This window comes from Physeter macrocephalus, chromosome 18 (genome assembly GCF_002837175.3).
Source record: "Physeter macrocephalus isolate SW-GA chromosome 18, ASM283717v5, whole genome shotgun sequence".
NCBI lineage: Eukaryota > Metazoa > Chordata > Mammalia > Artiodactyla > Physeteridae > Physeter > Physeter macrocephalus.
Genome location: NC_041231.1, coordinates 8210786 through 8232184, shown reverse-complemented (window position 1 = coordinate 8232184; position 21399 = coordinate 8210786). Strand labels below are relative to the sequence as shown.

At 53.3% G+C, this 21399-nt stretch overlaps 1 protein-coding gene across 3 annotated transcripts in view; it reads right to left on the bottom strand.

Moving 5' to 3' along the window:
• FGD5 (FYVE, RhoGEF and PH domain containing 5) overlaps positions 1–21399 on the bottom strand; it is a 119921-nt gene that overhangs the window by 56867 nt on the left and 41655 nt on the right. For all 3 annotated transcript variants that reach the window (XM_024124161.2, XM_028479375.1, XM_055079870.1), the window contains exon 3: positions 12179–12311. In XM_024124161.2, the coding sequence (XP_023979929.2) occupies positions 12179–12311 (133 nt within the window). The remainder of the gene's footprint in view (positions 1–12178; positions 12312–21399) is intronic.

Below are 21399 nucleotides of genomic sequence, written 5' to 3'. Positions count from 1 at the left end.
CCTAGGAGGTAGATGCTATTATTATGATCTCCATTTTACAGACGAGGAAACTGAGCAACAAGTAAGTCCTACCCTCTGCCCAGAGTCACTGCTAGTAAGCGGCAGAGCCAAGATTCCAAGCCAGGTAGTCAGCTCCAACCTTGAAGCCCTCGGCAGCGGGCCTGGCACTCGGCAAGTGCTCAGTAAATCGTGTCTCTGCTCCTTGGAGGAGGTGGGCTTTCAAGCTGGGAGATACCTACCCTTTACCTGCACTGTGAAGGGGTCAGCAGGAGTCCAGCACCCCAGGGCGCCCGGGCTAGCCCTCCCGCCACAGCCCTTTCTGACTCCCAGCCCGCAGAGCAGCACCCACCACGGCACACAGCAACGGGAGCAGTGCCGGAGGCGAGGACGCCCGGATCCACACCCCAGCCGGGCCACGAGCACCTATCTGACCCAGCGCGAGCCCTCCTCTGACGCCCGTCTTCTCATCGGGAAGATGGGGTCGGCGTTCCCCCACTGCAAGGACCAGATGACGCGACGATGGATGGGGTGTCCCCGCCCCACCCCTCCGGACTTCTGGGGTTGTCCTCATTACCACTGTCACGGCCTTGAAGCTGCTGGGAGGGACTTCTGGGCACGGGCCACTCTGCACGCCCCTCCCAGGCCCTCCAGCCACACGGGCAGACTCGGGGTGGGAGGCACAGGCCGTCCTGCTTTCGTGACTCTGCTGATGATGGATGTGTCTTCGCCAGCCAGAGAAGAAGGCCTGGAGGGCCATGTGCCTGGGGCTCTCCTCAGAAGCTGCTCCTGGGCGTTGCCCAGCCGGGCCATTTAATATAGATGTTTGTTTAACCAGGAAATGAACTCCGCGGTTGACGGCAGTGTCCAGGGACAGACTTCTGGGAACAGGGTTCCTCCCCGGCGCGTGGGGGTTGGGCCCGCGCTATCGCGTTTCTCAGGCTGGCGCTGCGAGGGTTACATCAGGTAGCCGCCCTTCTGCCCGAGGTCCAAGCGGCTTATCTCCCCTGTTCCCCTGGGCCGCCCAGCCGCACTTCCTCCCCAGGCCCCAGGCAAACCTGGCGGCTCAGTGCTGGCTACTCTGGGACCGGCGCAGGGCGGGAGGAACAGTCCTCCTTTAGGGACCCTCCTGGCTAAACAGACCCAGAAAGACTTGCGAGTCCTGGTCCTCTGCCTGGGACTTAGTTTCTCCAGCTATAAGACGGGGGTTCCTAGGCCCCTTCTAGAACAGCGGTTCCCCAAGTCTGCTCTGAGAAGCCCCAGGGTTCTGCCTCCCCTTCCCAACTACGTTATCTGTGTGAGCCTGGATTTTCACTAAACTTGACCAAAACAGCATTTTCAACAGACGGAACCCGAGGAGAATCCAGGCTCCTATGAGGCCAGACGTTAACATTGTTTGCAAAAATGTAAAACCTGGTCACTCTTCTCGCTAAATATTTTGCAAAACAACTATTTTTCATAATAAGTGCTATCTATGTTAACATATAATGGTCTATTGTTGTTATTTTTAAATGAATTAAAAGATAGATGTTTTAAGTTTTTCTCAGCGTTACTTTCTCACGTGGTAACTATGTACAGATATAACTTATAGAAGTAAAAACTCTTAGGGGTCTTCAATCATTTTTATGAGGACAGAGGGGTCTCAGACCAAAAGGTTTTGAGAACCACTGTTTTAGAGGCTGTCACCCTGATCATGTAGGATTGTGGACGGAAAAGCTCTTCATTCTCAGTGAAGATCTAAAGAGGAGGCATCACTGCCACTGTATTATAATAACAATCACCGTTACTGTTATTGTGAGAAGTAGGGCAAGTAGCCCCAGGCAGCCTGGCCTCAGCATGGCCCTACGTATTCCCCCGGGGGTCCACACCATCTCTCCACAGCGTCCTGTCCTGCAGAAGAGGAAGAAACCACCTCCAAAGCTCCTGTTTTGTCACCTCTCTCGCTGCTTGCAGGCCTCCTGGGTTGATACCTGCTCTGCCTTTAAACAGCTGCCTCTTTCCTTTCACCCTCGTCTCTGCCAGCTCCGGGCCAAGCCCCATGTCCTGACGTCTTGGTGCCTGGCTCAGTGCCCCCTCCCTAGTTCACACCTGTACCCCGGCCTGTGGTCACCTGGGAACTCCACCCTCCACGCCGTAACCCTCAGCCTCTCACCTCCTTGAGACTCCCTTCCTTCTCAGATGACTTTCACCTACTTCTATGTCTGCTCCACGCACCTGGGCCTTGTCCCCGCTCAGAACTGCCCTGCTCTGAGGCGGTGGGGACCTGAGCTCCCAAGCGCCCCTCCACCCTCAGCTGAACTCCCCTCTTAGCTCACGAGAGCTGCAGTCTTGGACCTACTCCAATCCACACAAGGTTGTGGGGACTGCCTTCTGCTGTCACTCGCAGTCCCAAGTGGCTCGCCAGGACTTACAGAAAGAACTTGTCATCCAGCTTGATGCTGAGACCTGCGCTCTGGGGTCAGAAGACCTGGGTTCAAGTCCTGGGCTCCAGCCCTTCCTAAACCTATGCCCTTGGACAAGTTATTTCTCTTCTCTGAGCTCCATCGGTAAAAGAGGGATAATAACAATACCTACTTAATAATATAACAGCTAGTGTTTCTTGACCACTTAGTATGTGCTAAATATGGCTCTGAGCTTTTTACACGTATTATCTCACTGAATCTTCCCAAAAAGCTATGAGGAACTATTATTATTACCTCCATTTCACAGATGGGGAAACTGAGGCACAAATAAGTCCTACCCTGCACCTGTGACTCTGCCGAAAGACCCTTTCCAGGCACCGTACCTGCATTCCTCGGGGCTCTGTGGCTCACACAGGTGCCTGTGTCCAGAACTTCCCTGTGATCGAGTAAGTGTCTCTAGGTTACACACTTAACCCCAGTGAGGCACAGCGCCAAGGCAGGCCCCCAATGCTCCACATCTGCCAGCCGCACATCCCGTGGGCGGGGCGGGGGGGGGGCACATCCGTAAAGAGGGAAGGGGCTGCCATCCAGCGCTGTTTCAAGCCCTGGGGAAATATTCCTAATGAGTCCTTGCTACTTTGAGGGTCCCAGCGAGGGGCCTTGCTGGGGTCTCCCGAGGCCACAGCTGGAGCAGGGAACGTGCTCAGGGAGCCACACTCATGGGGCGGCAGGGACCCCAGGAGAACGCTTGTCTGCGAGGCCCCTCGGGGCACCACCTGCACGGACAGCGGCCACCTCCCCCTTGGAATGCAGACCGGGGCTCCCAGCACGGCCTTCAGCGGCCGCTGGAAAATTCAGACAGGCGCTCAGGGAGAGACGGCTCTTCTTTCATCCCAGCTGATGCCTCTGTTCCCACAGGTGGCAGACGAGGGATGAGGAGGGCAAAGGAGAGGCAACACCTGCAGGACAAGGGGGGAAGAAGGAGGGACCAAACACAGCCCCTCCTCCCCTCCTCCCCCAGGACCAGGTGGTAGGCTTCGCTTCCTGCTGACATCCAGCCTTATTCTAGTTCCTGAGCACAGGCTGGTGTGAGTCTGGGTTTGGCCCAGATACTCTAGAAAACTTTCAGTTGCAAAGAATCTTTGGTTCCGGATGCAGTTTGTAACAGAGGACAGCACGCTATCTTGGAACACCCCGAACGAGGCATCAGGAGACCTGGCGCCTGCTCCTGACCCTGCCGCCAACGTGCCAAACAGCCGCGAGCGAGCAGCGGCCTCTCCGGGAGCTGCAGTCTTCCCTCCCGTGAGACGAAGGGATCTCGTGCATCACAGACTCCACACCCAATTCCCTCCGCCCCCGGCCCCCGGCCCCACCATGCTACTCTCTGCTTCTCTGACTCTGACGGTCTTCGATCTCTCCCGTAAGTGGCATCACGCAGTATTTGTCCTTCTGTGACTCCCTTGCTTCACTGAGCACCATGTCCTCCAGGTTTGTCCATGCTGTACCACGTGACAGGATTTCCTTCCTTTTAAAGGCTGAATAACATTCCATTGTATGTGGAGACCACACTTTGTTTATCCATCCATCCCTCGATGGACACTGAGAGGGTAGATTTCATGTTAAGTGTTCTTACCACAATAAAAAAATAAAACGAAGTGACCTCTAAATGCCTCTGTCAGCTCTCTCACCTTATAGGAGCCTCAGAGTGTGGTGGTAACTGTGACCGGGCCAGCTCTCACCGAAAAGGCCAGCACACGGCTCGTACGAGACACAGCCTTCCTGTCCTCAGCGTCTCACTTCAGTTCGGGAAAGGACCAGCCACAAGGCAAGAAGCCAGTCAGTGGCTGGGCTCCATGCCTCCGTGCTGTCTGCTTTGGCCTCCCATGTACCCTCTCTCTCCTTTCTACTCAGCCACGTCCTACTCCCCTTCACAGAGCACTTACGCCTCACCTCCTCCTGGAAACCTCCCTGACTGTCCTGACTTCTCAGACTTGGGATAGTCACACTGTTCAGGGTTTCGGTCACAGAGCTGAGGCCGCCACGGCTGCCCCGTAACGGTTCCATCTCACGAGCAGCCTTTGTCTTGTAAAACACTGTCAGACGTAACCCTCATAAAAGTGTATAAAATGTAAAGTTTAGAGATTATCACATAAGGAGCTTTCTCATTCTCCAGCCTAACAGTAAGTCCCCACGGTCAGGCACCCCACCAGCTTCTTTTCCAGCACCTCAGAGAGCTGGGGGCACCGCGGTTGCTCCACACAGACTGGACGGCCGACATACAGACCAGAGTTCAAACCTGAGTGAGCATACGAGCCACCGTGGGGAGGGGGGATCTTGTAAACATGCAGATCCTGATTGGACAAATGTAGGGGGGCCTGGGGTGCTGCTGGTCCACATGTCCAACTCCGAGCAGCAGGGCTGTAGACCAGGCACAGAGAGCGACTGTCACAGAGCTGGGAAGGAGAAAGTGAGGGCGAGTGTGACCCTGTGGCCCGAATTCTAAACGGGTCAAAGGGACACGTCTGAGGGCTTCCCTGGTGGCGCAGTGGTTGAGAGTCCGCCTGCCGATGCAGGGGACACGGGTTCGAGCCCTGGTCTGGGAAGGTCCCACATGCCGCGGGGCAGCTAGGTCCGTGAGCCACAACTGCTGAGCCTGCGCGTCTGGAGCCTGTGCTCCGCAACAAGAGAGGCCGCGATAGTGGGAGGCCCGCGCACCGCGATGAACAGTGGCCCCCGCTCGCCGCAACTAGAGAAAGCCCTCGCACAGAAACGAAGACCCAACACAGCCAAAATAAATAAATTAATAAATAAATTTATTTATTTTTTTTAAAAAAAAGGGACACGTCTGAGACTTGGCAGAGAGGAAAACCAGCCACAGAATAAGCTCTCACGGGACCAGGGGATCCTAACGGCCCCCATCCCCAGCTTCTTGGCTCCTGACAGCCTGCAAGCCCTCCAGGGCCCTGAACAAGGGGTGTGAGACGGGCAGGTACTCAGGATGCCTCCCGGACCTCTGAGCTCCTGTTCTCTCCCTTCCCCTTTGGGTTCTGAGAGTCTGCACCCTCATCCTCCTCCGCTCAACACTGCCTGAAAATGTCTCTGCGTTACTCTGCTGAATTGCTGTGCCCTCTGCGTGGCTGCTGTGGGGCCGGTGAGAGGCAGGCTTGGCTCCCCACTCCATCCCTTGCTGTGCACTGTAAATTGTACAGGACCAAACGAGTGCTTTTGTTTATTAAACTGTCGTTCATCGAAGTTTGTTTTCCTTACTTAAACGCATGAACTGAGTCTAATGCATTCACTTACTTATTCGTTTTTTGGAGGATATTTACTCAATACTATTTTATGTGCCAGGCAGCAGGGACGTAACTGTGAATAGGACAATCATGGTCTCTGCCTTCCTGGAGCTACTCTGAGAGGGGAAGGCAAACAATATGCAAGTAAGCAGAAAAATAAAGAACATAATCACAGCTTGAGATAAGCATGAGGAAGGAAGTGACAGGAATGGCAAGGGTGAGCAGGGGAGGCCTCTTTGAGGAGGTGACATCTCATCTGAGACCTGCAGCCAGCAGGGCAAAGGGCAGGAAGAGTATCTAGAGTGGAAGCAAGTGCAAGTGCAAAGGCCCTGGGGTGGGTTTACAGAACAGACTGACTCGTTCTGTAGCCTTCGAGGCTGAATTTCATTTGATCCATAATTAAGACATGGCAACAGAAGATGAAATGCCAGGGATTTAAAATCTTTCAAATCTGGTGCCAACCTCCAGAACAGCAAACTCAAGTGGAGAAGCAGGCGGGCGGCAGGCGGGCGGGTGGTGGGGGGCATGGGAAAATGGCGAGTTAGCTTGGGATGTGTGGAGTTGGAGGTGTCCGCAGGGCTTCCAAGAAGGGCCCCCCAAAGCAGTTGGCAGATGGAGTGCGGGGTCGCAGGGAGGGGTGGGGCAGAAGGTGAGCTCTGGGAACACACCTGAGGAGGGTTGGCCGCTGGCCCGGAAGGGGCTGCCTGAGCACAGGACACAGGAGGACAGCGGGGCTGGAGGAACCCAGGCCCTGAGACGTCAACGCCTCACGTGGAGGCGTGGGCAGAGAGGATGGTCAGGGGAGTAGGGAGAGAACAAGGAGAGAACGGAGCCAGAGAAGCCGAGGCAGCTCCCAGGGCGGGGAGACCACCAGAGGGGAGGCTTGGGGTCTGAGGTGGACAGTGTACAGAGCGAATGGCTGCAGCAAGGGGGGCAGGAGAGCAGGGAAGAACATGACTGTGGGCGGAGCCAAGTCCTGCAGAACCCGTCCAGCCCACCCCCTTCTCCTCTGCTCCCCCCACGCTGACCTCGGCTGTACAGGCTCGTTCCCACCTCCCGGCCCGCCTTTGCACTGGTGCTCCCGGCCGGAATGCTCTGTCCCTAGACTTTCCCGGTTCCTCCTCCCTCACAATGTTCAGCTCCCTGCTCGAAGGGTGCCTCCTCATCACAAAGGCCTCCTCTGGGAAACTGGAACCCACCTGCATCTCTGGAGGGAAAGTCAAACGGGGCAGCTGTAAAATGGTATGGCAGTTCCCCCCCAAATTAAAAACAGAATGACTATGTGATCTAGCAATTCTACTACTGGGTACATAGACAAAAGAACTGAAAGCAATGTCTTAAAGAGATATCTGTACACCCATGTTCACAGCAGCCTGATTCATAATAGTGGAAAAGTGGAGGCAACCCAAGCATCCATCGATGGATGAACTGACAAACAACATGTGATACGTACACATAATGGAATATTATTCAGCTTTAAAAAGGAAGGAAATCCTGACACCTGGGACAACATGGATGAACCTTGAGGACGTTCTGCTAAGTGAAATAAGCCAGACACAAAAAGACAAATACTGTATGATTCCACACATATGAGAGTAGTCAAAATCACAGAAGCAGAGAGCAGAACGGTGGGTGCCAGGAGGACTGTGGTGAGGAGGTGCTGTCTAAGGGATACTGAGCTTCAGTTTGGGAAGATGAAAAAGTTCTGGAGGTGGGTGGTGAGGATGGTTGCACAATAAGGTGAAGGTTTTGTTTTTCTTTTTTTAAATGTAAGTTTACTCTTCTCTCTCTCTCGTTTTTTTTTCCCAATTTATTTATTTATTTATTTATTTGGATCTGTTGGGTCTTCGTTGCTGCACGTGGGCTTTCTCTAGTTGCGGCAAGCGGGGGCTACTTTTCTTTGTGGCGCACGGCCTTCTCATTGCGGTGGCTTCTCTTGTTGCGGAGAAGGGACCCTAGGCGCAAGGGCTTCAGCAGTTGTGGCACGCAGGCTAAGCGGTTATGGGACATGGGCTTAGTTGCTCCACAGCATATGACATCTTCCTGGACCAGGGATTGAACCCACGTCCCCTGCACTGGCAGGCAGATTCTTAACCACTGCACTACCAGGGAAGTCCCAACGTGAATGTTAAGGCCACTGAACTGTATACTTAAAAATTGTCAAGATGGAAGATTTTATGTTACATGTATTTTCACAAAATTTTTAAAAATGGAAAAAAAAAACAAACCAGCCTTCTCCAGGCTCCCTGTCTACGTTTCCTCCCTCTCCTCAACCCCAGTGCTCTGTCCTCCACCACCGTGGTTTGTTTTGTTTGTTTGTTGTTTATAGCACTTTCACCACCTAAGCCCACCTTGGGAGTTTTCTGGATGATCGTTCATCCCCTTCTAGAATGTAGGCTCTAGCAGAGCCAGCAGACACCTGGTCTGACTTGTGGCTGCTGTATCTTCAGCCCTTAGAAGGGTGCCTGGCACATGGTAGGTGCTAAGTACTCAGTAAATAAATAAAATTCTGTTGAAGAAGAGAAGGGACGGGTGAAACTGGGTGAGGACACAGAGAGAAGAGGTGCAGGTGGGAAGGAGTTCACATCGACAGGGGAGTGTTTTCTGGGAAGGAGAACAGGCTGCAGGAGAGGAAGCTGCAGCAGGTTTGGAATGGCCTCCCCGGGGCCCGGAGGAGCGCGTGTCTGCGGTGGAGCCAACGCGCAGCCAGAACTGGGGTTCAGGGTCTCCAGCATGGAGAAGGCACAGTGTGACATTTAACACAGGCTGGGGACTCGCCTAGTGGAAATGACCAGGGTTCAAGTGGATACTTTTTCGTGGTCTGGTTTGGTTTTTGGCTGTGCCACGCAGCTTGTGGGATCTTAGTTCCCTGACCAGGGACCGAACCTTCGCCCTCGGCAGTGAGAGCACGCAGTCCTAACCATTGGACCGCCAGGGAATTCCCCACGCAGATCCTTTAACCCAGGCAGATGGTCAGGCAAGGCCACAGGTGCAAGGCTAGGGGCACGAGGTCAGCAAGGAGGCCCGGGCCAGGCCGCCAGGACCTTGGGTGCAGCCAGGGAGGGGACGTCCTGAGTGGGCGGGGACCAGGGAGGGCGTGAAGGCAGGATGGGTCTGCTCCAGGGGACAGGGCTGGGCTCGGGGTGGACCCGGCCAGGAAACAACGTCCATGGTGACAGCGGGAGCCCGGCCAGGGAGGAGGTAGCCGGGAGGGGCTGCCAACTCCTGGGCTGGTCTCAGGGGAGCTGATATCTCGCCTGAAAAGTCTCCATTAGCCTGAAAACCGGGCGCATTGTCGGGGAGGGGCAACTCGCCAGCCCGCCTTTGAATGTCTCCTTTCATTGCTGGATCTATTTTTAGGTCCCTCTTGATTCTCCTTTTTTTGCCCCCTCTTTCCTTCAACCCACACCCTTTGTACGTCTGCGAGTGGGAGAGAGGTCAGACAGGTGGGTGGACCAGCTGGGCTCAGCATCCTGTCCTGCTCCAAAATCCTCTCCCCTCCTGACTCAGTCACCCCCAAAACATCTGGGAAGGGTGGGGCTCACCACTTTTAATTTATTGTTACATAAACCATATCACACTCTAAGAAGGGTGGGGCTCACCACCACAGCCCCAAACATGCCTCCCAAGGCCCCTGGGAGGCCATTCTGTGATCACGCACACTTGGTCCAGGTCTGCCCCTTTGAGACGGCTGGAGATGCTAATGTGGGTCCCACCTCCCCCAGGACAAGACAGAGGCGCGGCCTGCCTTTTAGAGAAGCAGAATTTTCAGAGAGAATGGAAGACAAAAGAATAAGGAGTAAATTCTCCTCCTCCCCACCCCTGCCCCGCCAAACCGTCTGCAGCAAAAAGGAGCCAGGAAAGATTGCTCAGTCTGGAAAGCTCCCAGGGATCTGGGAGCCCTTCCACCCGGAGGGCTGCAGGGAGTGTCTGTAACAGACTGGGGCAGGGGATTTAGCAGCAGGCATGAAGACTGACTGAAACTGCAATTGCTCTCGGATCCACCCCCTCCTGGGATGCACCCTCGACAAAAAACGCGTGTGTAAGGAGGGCTATGAACAGGTGCCCTGCGGTGCTGTCCACTGAGCAAAAAAAAGAGACACTGTAGATGTCCCCCAGCAGGGGGAGGGCAAAATAACTGACAGCACATCCAGACGCTGGAATACTATACGGCAGGAAAAAATTAAGTTAGAGCTCCCTGTACCAATGTGGGAAGATCTCTAAGATACTAGTGAATGAACCCAACCAAGTTACCCTCCACCCCCGTGTTTCTTATAGTTTGATGTGGTTTACGGAAAAAAAAAAAGTCACAACTCCACAAAGAATACCATCCATTTCCCACGCATAATGATGATATATGTAGGTGAATACAGGGAAAAAGTTCTGGAAGGACACACACCACACTGCATACCGGTTACCTCCATAAGGGCACAAGGACCAGGAATGAGTGTTCCAGGGCACTTAACCCTCACCCGTGATGACTTCATACGTTATGAGGACCATCTAGCAGAGCACGCTTCGGGCAATGAGAACCTGACTGCCAAAGGCCATTTTACCTCTGCTGCGTCATGAAGGCCTCCTAAGGAGGAAAAGCGCATGGCGGGGGGTGGGGCTGGCAGTCAGTCCTCTGGACTGACCTGCCGTGGGGAGTCTGGACTCACACTTCTTCTCCCTCTGTGCTCTCAGGATGACAGGACCATCCTGCTCAGGATGGGAAGTGACCAGCCAGTGGTAACACGGCTGGAGGGGGAGATGCAGGTGGTCCCAGAGGAAGGTTTAACAGAGAACTCAGTGACAGGTCGGAAATCATCATGAGGTACAGAAAGTTGCACATGGGCCCCACTGCCCTCTCAGCCCTTCGACTCTTCCGGGCCTGGGATCCAGCCCCAGCTCCCAGCTTCAGAGAAAAGACCAAATCCCCGGTGACAGACATGTCTTTCTGCTCCCAGGCTCCATGACCCCAGGGATGCCCAGAAAAGCCAAAATCATCTCTAAATGGGCACCACTCACTCAAAGCCTGCCTCCCTTGTCACCCTCTCCCCACGCCAGGAGCCAATAGCTCCTTCTTGGGTGAGGGCAAGAAGTGGAGAGATAAGAGGAGGCCGCCGGGACTGCAGCGGAAAAACAAACAAACAAGACTGGGTTTGGAGTCAGACCTGTTTTCAAGTCCAACCCCTTCAACCACTAGCAGTGTGGCCTTGGGCAAGTTACTTAATGTCTCTGAACCTCTGTGTCCTCGACTGCAAAACAAGACAACGGTACTGGCTTCAGAGTGGTTGTAAGGAGTGAAAGAGCAGACGAGGAACCTCGGAGTGCCCAGCAGACAGCTCGCCGTCTAGAGAGGGAAGGGGAAGGGGGTGCGGACGAGCCAGTGGGAAAGCCCCCCTCACCGCTCCCACAGCACTGGGTACACGGGCAGACAGGAGAGTGGATTTTTACAAGAAATCGAGTGTACGAAATGAAATCAAAGACACGCCCATTTATAAAATGCTTGGTAGGGGCCAGGCACCTGTACCAAGTGCTCCCACAGGAAGAGTCTGCAATCAGAGGGGCCCGCCTCACCTCGGCTGGGAGGGGAAGATGCCCAGAGTAGAAGACAGACAGGAACAGGGGCCCGAGGGCACTTCCTCTGCCGCCCCAGCCCCTCCCTGGCAGATGGCAGACGGGAGCGGGCCCGCGAGATGGGGGAGGGGGAGAACTTCAGGCTGGCCTCAACCTTCCGTGCAGCTAGGGTGTCCCCCTGGTCTGAATTCCTGGCCCCCAGCACCTTGTGATGTCTCCTGGGGTACACTAGTAACAGCCATGTGGAACTGGGCAAGTTCTTCCGCTCTGACAGTTTCTGCAAACGGGAAACACGGGAGACAGCCCGTGCCTTCTGGAAGGGGTACGGAAGGACGAGATCGGCCGAGCAGAGGTAACCACGTCACACCCAATGCCCGACGCCCAGTGCGAAGGTCTGGGCCTCCACTGTGACTTGGGCCCCAACTCGCCATCCGCCTCCAGAGAAGTAACAGCCCTTCTCTCAGCCCCGCCCCCCTCAGCATCACTGCAGGGAACGGGGACACCAGCTCTCATTCTGAAGTTTTCACTTCACGAAACTTGCTCATAACCCTTAACTCATCTTACCCTCACAATTCCCACTTCACAGATGAGGTAACTGAGGCTGCTCAGGGGACCAAGGTCATTGGAATCCAGCCCTGTCTGGATTCAAATCAGGCGGCTCTATTCCACTTCATCCCCAGGCTTCCTGGGACCCAGGAGGATGTCAGCAGTCACCCCTGCAGCATCAGCGCCCCCGTCTCTGCCACGTGCCTTCAGGCTGCAGCCCCAGCCGCCCTGTGACACAGCCTCTGCATCCAGCTTGGGGTCAGCTGTTTGAAAACAGCTCCCTCCGCATGGAGAAGGGAAGGAGTGGACCCTCTCTCCACCTTCACATCTCCGACGCCCACATCCCACCGGCCCCCTGCCTGGGGTGGGGAGCCCTACCTTGTGGGTGAGGCTGGGGTCTCTTGGAGCACTGTCCTCCTCCTCCGAGCTTCCCCGCTCTTCGTCCGACGTGAGGTCCTCCTTGGGGGCCACTGCCGAGATGGGACAGACCTTATAGGGCTCTGTGTAGGCGCTGGGGTCAGAGCAGAGGAGAGAGAGGGTTAGAGCTCCCTGTCCAACAAAGGGAAAGCGAACAGGCCAGGGGCCCTACTGACGCCATGAGCCGTTAACGAGTGCTCTGTGCTTCCATAAGGACCCAGGAGTGAATAAGACGAGGCACGAACCTCCTTCCTGCCCTCACTCCAGCCAGTCTGTTCTCCTACTAGTTCCTTGAACATTCCAAGCTCTTTGCTGCCTCAGTACCTTTACACATGATGTTCAAGACAGACTTGCCTCCCTTAGACACGAGGGAGGCTGTGATGCTGAAGGAAGGTACAAATGATAACTATGAGGGCAAGAGATGTTCACTGTGATCAGTCTGGACTGGCCTGGTTGGGCAGCAGGGTCAGTCCTCAAGGTGGCCGTGTCCTCTGGGCCTGAAGAAGGGATGCAGACAGAGTCTGGGATGTGCATTCTAGCCCCTCGCCCGAGCCCTGCCGCCAGCCAGATCATGGACAAGACACAGCTCAGGGTCTCAGTTTCCACCTAGACTACTCTGGAATAATGATTCCTATTCTCATTTATGTCAGTCCTCAAGGTGGCCGTGTCCTCTGGGCCTGAAGAAGGGATGCAATGACGTGGCAGACAGAGTCTGGGATGTGCATTCTAGCCCCTCGCCCGAGCCCTGCCGCCAGCCAGATCATGGACAAGACACAGCTCAGGGTCTCAGTTTCCACCTAGACTACTCTGGAATAATGATTCCTATTCTCATTTATTTTCTTGGCAGATGCTGTGAGGATCAATACGTAGAAAGCTTATTCAGGTGTGATAATCTCATATCTATATAACTGTGACTCTTACGTAGGCATTGTCATTAACTGATTAAATAATACATTCATTCAATAAGTATTTATTGATTGCCTGCTTTATGCCTGGCACAGAGCTAGGCAGTGGGTAAAACACCAGTGAATAAAGCAGATATGGTCCCTGTCCTCAAAAAGGGAAAAGCTAATATATGATCATAAACTGTGACACGTGAAGGAGAAGGATGTGCTCTCACAGAGAGTAACAAGGAGGGGGGCTGTTTAGATAGGTCAGGGAAGGCATCTCCGAGGCTGAGACCAGAAGGAGGAGAAGCAGCCTTGTGATAGGAGGGGAAGTGTTCCAGGCAGGAAGCAGCACGTGTAAAGGCACCGAGGCAGCAAAGAGCCCGGCGTGTGACATAAGCCGACCTGGAGCGAAGAACCCTCCTTTCTCTGCCTTCTAAACCTTCCTCACAGGGGATGCTCTGGCCCCATCACAACAGCCTCCTTGCTCTGCTCCTTGCTCCCAGCCTCCCTCTCCGCACAACAGAGTGATTGTTCTACAACAGAAATTGGGCCACGTCCCCCTCCTACTCAAGAACCTTCAATGGCTCCCTCCTGCCTTTGGCACTGTGGTCCCAGACAACTTCTCACAAAACTTCTCTTCATGCTAAAAATTCAGGCATCTTGTCTTATTAAATTCTTATCAAATACTGATTCCTGCCCTCTGGGAATGATGGATGGATGGATGGATGGATGGATGGATGGATGGACGGACGGACAGATGGAGGAGGGGCGGCAAGGAGGGAGCCTCCATCCTTTGGAGTGGCCCTGACAACTCTAGCCCAGGCCTTTGGCGGACAGGTGCAGGGCCCTTGCCTCAGGTCTGGTCCAGGCAGGGGGAAGCATGGCCGGGGTGGGTACATCAGGAGAGGAGAAACTGAGCCTTAGGTTGCAGTGCAAGTAGAAGCCCTTCTTGGAGCTCCTTCCTGACTATCAAAGGAGCCAGACCATGGACACCTCTCTCCAGAACACCTGGAGCCCAGGAAACAAGGGTCTGCCTGGAGCAGGACGGGCGTCCCCTGGTCCACACACTGGCAAAGAGGCTAGAAAGATCAGCAGCCTGTTCCTGCCTGGGCTCTTGCTGCGTGTGTGTGTGTGTGTGCGCGTGAGTGTGTGTCTGAGTGCGAGTGTGTGTGTGTGTGTGCGTGAGTGTGTGTGTGAGTGCGAGTGTGCGTGTGTGTGTGTGTATACGTGAGAGTGGTGAGGGCTTGGAGCTGTGCACTTGTCTGCAGAGGCACAGCCCTGATCCAAGCTGAGCCACAACCCGCTCTGCCATCCAACTGCACACCCTTCTGGCTACTCCTCTTTCTTCCTCTTTTTCAAGATTTACTTTGTTCTTTTCTTTCAAACTATGAGAGCAAACAAGTACCTTGCAACAAGCCATATACCACGGAGGTGTACAAAGGCATGCGAGAGCCTCCCCGCCTGCTGGGGCCACCAGTTCCCTCCTCAAAGGAGCTGTCCTCTGGCCCAAAGGTCAGGAACGCTGCACCTGCTGAGGGAGCTCAGAACCATGCTCAAGAAAGTGATGGCATGGACAGTCTCACTGAGCCACAGCTCCCCTCCCATCCCTCCAGAGCTGTGCATGTCCTCAGACAGGGAGCAGAGCCCTGCTCTCCCTCCATGAGGAATGGCCGCATTAGGCCCCAGCAGGAGCCCATTAGGCCCTGTGAAGGATGGCCAGTAATGGTGAGGCATGGAGCAGTTAACTGTGCCCCGGGACCATTCCTCCTCCTTATCAAGGAAAAGCTGGTATACGGCAGGCCTTTCCTAGAACGTGCTGTGAAGGAGGAAAGGATTCCCAGCCAAGCCTCCCGCTGGGTAAAGGGTGTCTCCATCCCCCCAGGCAGCAAGCTGGAAACCCGAGCATCTTCTACACAGCCAGCCGCTGCTTGAACATTAAACCTCTCCCAAATTCACCTTCAAATCTTCCCCGGCTCCGCTGGCATCTCTGTGACAGCCTTGTGGTCCAAGCCATCTCTTGCCTGGACATCTGTAACACTTGCCTCCTATTGGCTCCCATTCCCCCCGACTGCCCTCCGATCTGTTCACCCAGCAGCCAGAGGGACCCTCTCAAATCCGATCTGATCCTGTCACCCTCCTGCTCAAATTGTTCAGGGATATTCCCGTGCTGTTGGGATTTGGCCCCAACAGCCCAGCCTGCCAGGCAAGGCTCCACTCAACCTGGGGTTGGGGAAGGTGGGCATCCTTGGGCCCTGATGCTGCCATGACGTCTGCCCAGCGTGAGACTCCACCAGGCATCCGGGGGCTCTGCCTCAAACCAGGCGAGGGCTGGATTCCTCGGAGCAGAGCCATGGGTGACCCTGGGGAGAGAGAGCTCCTAGACACCAAACCTCCAGAGAGGCGGAGAGGCTGGCTCAGGGTCACGTGGCAAATCTGGACCAACACCCATCGCTTCTGAAGATGCCCCTGCCTTCACGTGTTCCCACTTTAGTGACAGGAAAACAGAGGCCCAGTCGGGTTCCCTCGGTGCGCTGATGTGTGGGGTTGGGTCTCAGGTTGCAAGGGCAAAAGGAGCTTTGCTTTTGTTGTCTGTGCTCTTCTTTTATTTCCTTTCTGAGAGGCAGCAGAGTGCGGCGGTTAGAGCTCCCTCTTGGGTGGGACTGCCTGGGTTCAAACCCTGGCTCGGCCACTAAATGGTCCTGTTTAAGCTCCCTAAGCCTCAGCAGTGCCCAGTTCACTGAGCTGCTGGGAGGATTCAATGAATTAAATAATGCAAGACACTCCGAACAGTTCCCAACACTTAATAACTCAATAAACGTGAGCTCTCCTCTTTACCAGCTTGGCCTGCCTGTGCACGGCTGTTCCATTATTGACCGACTGTCGTCTGACGTCAGCTCGTTTTTAACATCTGAACTATTCTGACCTCATCCTGAGTGATAATACCCATGAAGCCACAGTACGTATTCTTCTAACGCTTTAAGATAAACCATACAGTGATTAACCTATAGCACGTCTGACTAAAATGATCTTGCCCTCCATTGAAGATGCACAGACCTCAGAGACAAACATGGTTACTGCTGGCCCACCAACCATCTGTCCTCAATCCAACCTTAGCTTCTGGCTAGAAATGTGGCTCAGGCTCTTTTTCATTCTTCTTCTTCTTCCTCTCACTTCTGTTTTCTAGAAAGATCTAAAAGGGAAGTCAGGAGACAAGGGTTTGGGTTCTCTGATGATATTCTGGCGCATTTATTTCACTGTCCTGCTGAGGGACTGTGAGCACAGCAGACGGGGACAAACTGCCATTAAAAACATGCTTTCGCAACATAAAAGAGCAAGTATAATCCGAGGCCTTAACAGATTCAGTGGAAGCTGTAGTGACCGACCTTATATTGGACCGAAGTCATTTGTTAAACAAGCAAATCAAAACAGAACTGCCTCTATAGACCCCTGATATTTGCTACCAGGCTGATCTTCAAATACAGGGGAAGAGAAACACCTCCAAATGCTTTCCTAATAACTTCTACTCAAATGCTCTGACAGGCCCTGGAGAACCCGTGTCCTGGGTGAGTAACCACTTCCTCCCTTGGAGGACAGACTGGGAACCCTCACACAGGAACCCTCACATAGCCCATCCATTGCCCCAGTCCGTCAACATCAATCTGTGAGGTGGGTCCTCTACACAGTATGCCCTAAGGAAGGCTGCAAGGTCTGTGTTTTCAGCTATCTGGTTCCTAGCTGCTTGCTCTTTGGTCATTAAGACTCTGTACTGTAGGTACTGGTAATACAGTGGTGAACACATATTGTCTGTTCTACGGCCTCTCTAGTCAAAATGCCCATTATAATCATAACTAGGTGAGGGGTTGTCTCTAGACACCTTCTTTTTTTCTTCTTTAACATCTTCATTGGAGTATAATTGCTTTACAATGGTGTGTTAGTTTCTGCTGTACAACAAAGTGAATCAGCTATACGTATACATATATCCCCATATCCCCTACCTCTTGTGTCTCCCTCCCACCCTCCCACCCTCCCTATGGTCACAAAGCACCGAGCTGATCTCCCTGTGCTATAAGGCTGCTTCCCACTAGCTATCTATTTTACATTTGCTAGTGTATATATATGTCCACGCCACTCTCTCACTTCGTCCCAGCTTACCCTTCCCCCTCCCCGTGTCCTCAAGTCCATTCTCTACGTCTGCGTGTCTAGACACCTTCTTTGAACATACCAATAGATTACATATGAGAAAGCCCTCTGACCCAAACACCTACCCATCTACTCACTCACCCATCTACACACTTTTTCATCCGCTCGCCCATTTAGCCACTCCTCCTTACCGCCCTCCTTTCCATCCACTCCTCTACCCATTCATCTATCCAATTACCCACCTACTTAGCCATCCATCGCTGCATCCATTCATCCATGCACCTATCTGGCCATCCTGCTATCCATCCACTCAACTATCCAGCTACCCAATCATCCTTCCTTCCATCCATCCACTCCCTCACTCATTCAACAAACACAAATTAGCACCTACTTCAAAGTGCAAACACATGGAGGCCTCAAAGATGACTAAAGCACTCTCCTGGCCTCACAGAAAGCACAGTGCAAACTATTAGTTAAGAGGATGAGCTCAGAAGTCAGAATACTTGGTTTGAATCCCAGCTCTACCACTTCAAGCAAGTTACTTCAACTTTCCATGGCTCAGTTGTTTTTTTTTTAATCTGTAAATCAAGAGTAATGACACATGCTGGGAAAACAGACAAAATGCCACGTGGTCAGCACTGTAGGTTTTGAGACCAAGTGGTATAAAACTTGGGCATCAGATCAAGGAGAGTCACTGGGTGACCTTAGGCAAGTCACCCACCATCTCTGTTTCTTATCTGTCAAGTGGGGATGACTGTATAGGTCCATTGTGGGCTTTAATAAGAACATGATAGTAAAAGCAGCCATTGCCTAGAACACAGTAGGTCCTTTCTGGCCAGCCTGCAGAGGGGCCAAGTTCTAAACCCCCAGACTAGTCTTCACAGAGCTGGTCTCCCTCCCTCTGGGTTGACTTGTGCTTTAAAGGGAACATAAATTACAGCTGCCCAGAGCTCATGACCTTAAACGACCCTCCAAATGAGCACAGTCCTTTCCAGCAGCCTAGTCATAAAAGGACATGTGCACCCACATGGGGGGACGAGAACTTTGTAACCTGGTCCAGGGCTGTCCGGCTCTGCCCATTAAATGCCGTCCCATGTGACACTCACTGGGAGCCATAACCCCGAGCACAGCCAAAATGGCCTCATAACTCATAAAAAGGGAACGCTTTCCTCACTGGGAGCCTTTCAGTGGGTGCTCTGGCCCCTCGCTCCACCCCTGCTGGCGGCGCAGTGACATATGCATGGAGGAGGCCAGATTGCAGATGTAACGTCCTCTGGCTCCTCTGAGATAGGCTGGGGCCTACCCGGAGCTCGCCAGCTTGGCGGGAGGGGCAGGGGGGCCTCGGGGCTGTGATCTCTGGGAGCTGGAAAGTTTGAGATGGAGGAGACAGGAGGACGGACTTGGTGAATATGACTATCCTAATTAATTAGCAGGGCAGCTGCAAGAGCTTGGAAGTGGATGGAGGAGAGGGCTGGGTGCGAAATCAGGGATTTCCAAATCCTCAGACATTTCATCTTGCCCTGTGTCTCCTCCCCCATCCCTCAGCACCTGCAGAGGTCACTCAAACGCCCCCCCCAGACCTTCCCCAGGTGGCATCTTCTGCCCTGATATTTCCTTGTCACTCAAGACTGACCCCTCACAGGTCCCCCTCCTTCAAAGGCACATGAGATCTTCTTGGATACCACCCGCACTGTAACTGCGAACTTTCAATCTCAGACAGTGGAAACTGCCCGAGAAGATGGGGGTCAGAGATGGGGGGTCCCGCATTCACTGCTAACCCACTGCGTGATCCTCCTGGTGGGCCTCCACACCTGTAAAATGGAGGTGGAGAACCAGACACCCACAGACGTGAAACCGCGTGTTGAGACCGGACCACATGCATCCGATGGCCTGGGGGCCAGGCTCTGAGAGCAGCTGCTGCCTGGAGCCTTCTCCTCTCTGCTTCATTCTTTCTTGGAGGGAATGCATCCTACACCCAGGGTCAGCCAAGGGATACTGCTTGTAATGCTTCCCAGAAACATGACTGAAGGAGAGGCTTTTTTAAAAGTTCAATTTCCATTTTTCACTAAGTAAAAACAGAAGTGCATCCCTGCTCTCTGTCCTGTGACATCCACACCCCTCTTCGTAAAGCACAGCCTCAACGGTTTTTTACAGGGATTTGTTTTCTTGTTATAACAGCTTTACTGATATATAATTCATATACCATAAAATTTACCCTTTCAAGGTGTACAATCCAGAGCTTTTTAGTATAGTCACAGAGTTGTGCAACCATCACCACTATCTAATTTAGAACATTTTCGTCACCCCAAAATGAAACCGTGTACCATTTAGCAATCAATCACATTCCTCCCTCTCCCCCATCCCTGGCAACCACTAATTTACTTTCTATCTCTATGGATTTGCCTATTCTAGACATTTCATATTAATGGAACCATACACCGTTTGTCCTTTCGTGTCTGGCTTCTTTCACTCAGTACAATGCTTTCAAGGTCCATCCGTGTTCTAGCATGTATCAGTACTTCATTCCATTTAATGGCCAAATAATATTGCCCTGCAAGGCTGTGCCACATTTTGTTTATCCGTCCATCTCTTGACGGACACCTGGGCTGTTTCCACTTTTTGGCTCGAATGAACAGTGCTCCTGGGAGCATCCACGTAGAAGTGTTTGGGAGGACATACGTCTTCATTTCTCTCGGCATACCCAGGTGTGGAATGGCTGCGTCATGTGGTAACTCTACGTTTAACATTTTGAAGAACTGCCAGGCCATTTTCAGCCGCGCCATTTTGCATTCCCACTGGCAGTGTTGAGGGTTCTGATTTCTCCACATCCTCATCAACACTTGCTATTGTCTGTCTTTGCTATTTTAGCCTTCCTAGTGGGTCTGAAGTGGTTCTATAGGGATCGTCAAGGAATTTTGTTCTCCTTGATTACAGTTCAGCCTCCTCCCGCCCCAAACACACACTACCGTGTTTCCTATTCAGAGAGAAACATAACTGTGGCTATGAAGGCTTTCTTTTCAGAAAATCAATTGAGGTTCAGAGGTCCAGGGAGAAAAAATTAATACTTTTGGGAGACCTGCAGAAGCCTCATGAAATGACAGACTAATATAAAGAGGTAACATACGAGAGAGAAAAACCATAAGCCACAGTCCCAGTCTCCCCAGTGTTAATGGTCTCTCTGACCCCAGCTTCACTAACAGTATCTGCCTCATGCAACTCGGGCCACCAGTGAGGACAGCAGAGGAAGAGTCCTGAGCTTCCGGCCCTTAGCAGCAGCCACGCTGTTGGCACATGGCCCTGGCCCTGCTCTGACCGCTGCCCCCAGCACCGTGGCCCTCAATGGAGCCACAGGAGAGGACAATGTTAAAGGGCACGGTGTCAGAATTCCACCTCCTGAAGTCAGGACCCAGCTCTTCCACTCATCAGCCCAACGACCCAAGGTCAGCTGCTTAACCTGCCTCAGTTTCCTCATCTGTCAAATGGAGATGATACAGCACTTACCCGCCCGGGGTTTATAAGACGGTGTGTATGAATGAGGCGGGTGGACTGCTCAGCACAGTGCCTGGCAGGTGGATTTACTACAGTCAGTGTGAGCTACAGGCCAGAGCCGAATTAATCAGCCAGAGCTCCTCGAGGTCTTACAGAGCTGGGTTCTAATCCCACCTCCGCCACCAGCTTGCCGTTGACCCTGTGTGGGGCCTCTCCTCTCTCTGGGCCTCAGTTTCCTCATCTGTAAAATCAGGGAGTTGGAGGACTTCTGAAGGCCCCATTCCACCATGATGTTCTGTGAGTCTGTGTCCAAAGGGGTCCCCTGCAAACCTGAGGAATTCTGTCCCGGTGATCCCCGCCACATATCCGCTGCCGTCAGGCGTCACATGCGGCCAAACCACCACCTGCCTGACCCTCACGCGCCTCTGTACCTCCCCATCTCTGTGCCTCTTCCAAGGCTCCAGCCGGATGGGGCTCCCATCACCACTTACATGTTGAGGCTGCAGAAATCTGTGTCCCTGTATCAGCTCCCCTGTCAGCCACCAGTTCTCTCAGGGCAGGAATCATGCGTTCGCTATGCGTTTCTGTGCATTCCAGGAATGGCATATAGTAGGTACATGACAAGCACGTGCTGAGTGACCGTCCTATGCAGCTATTCTTCTG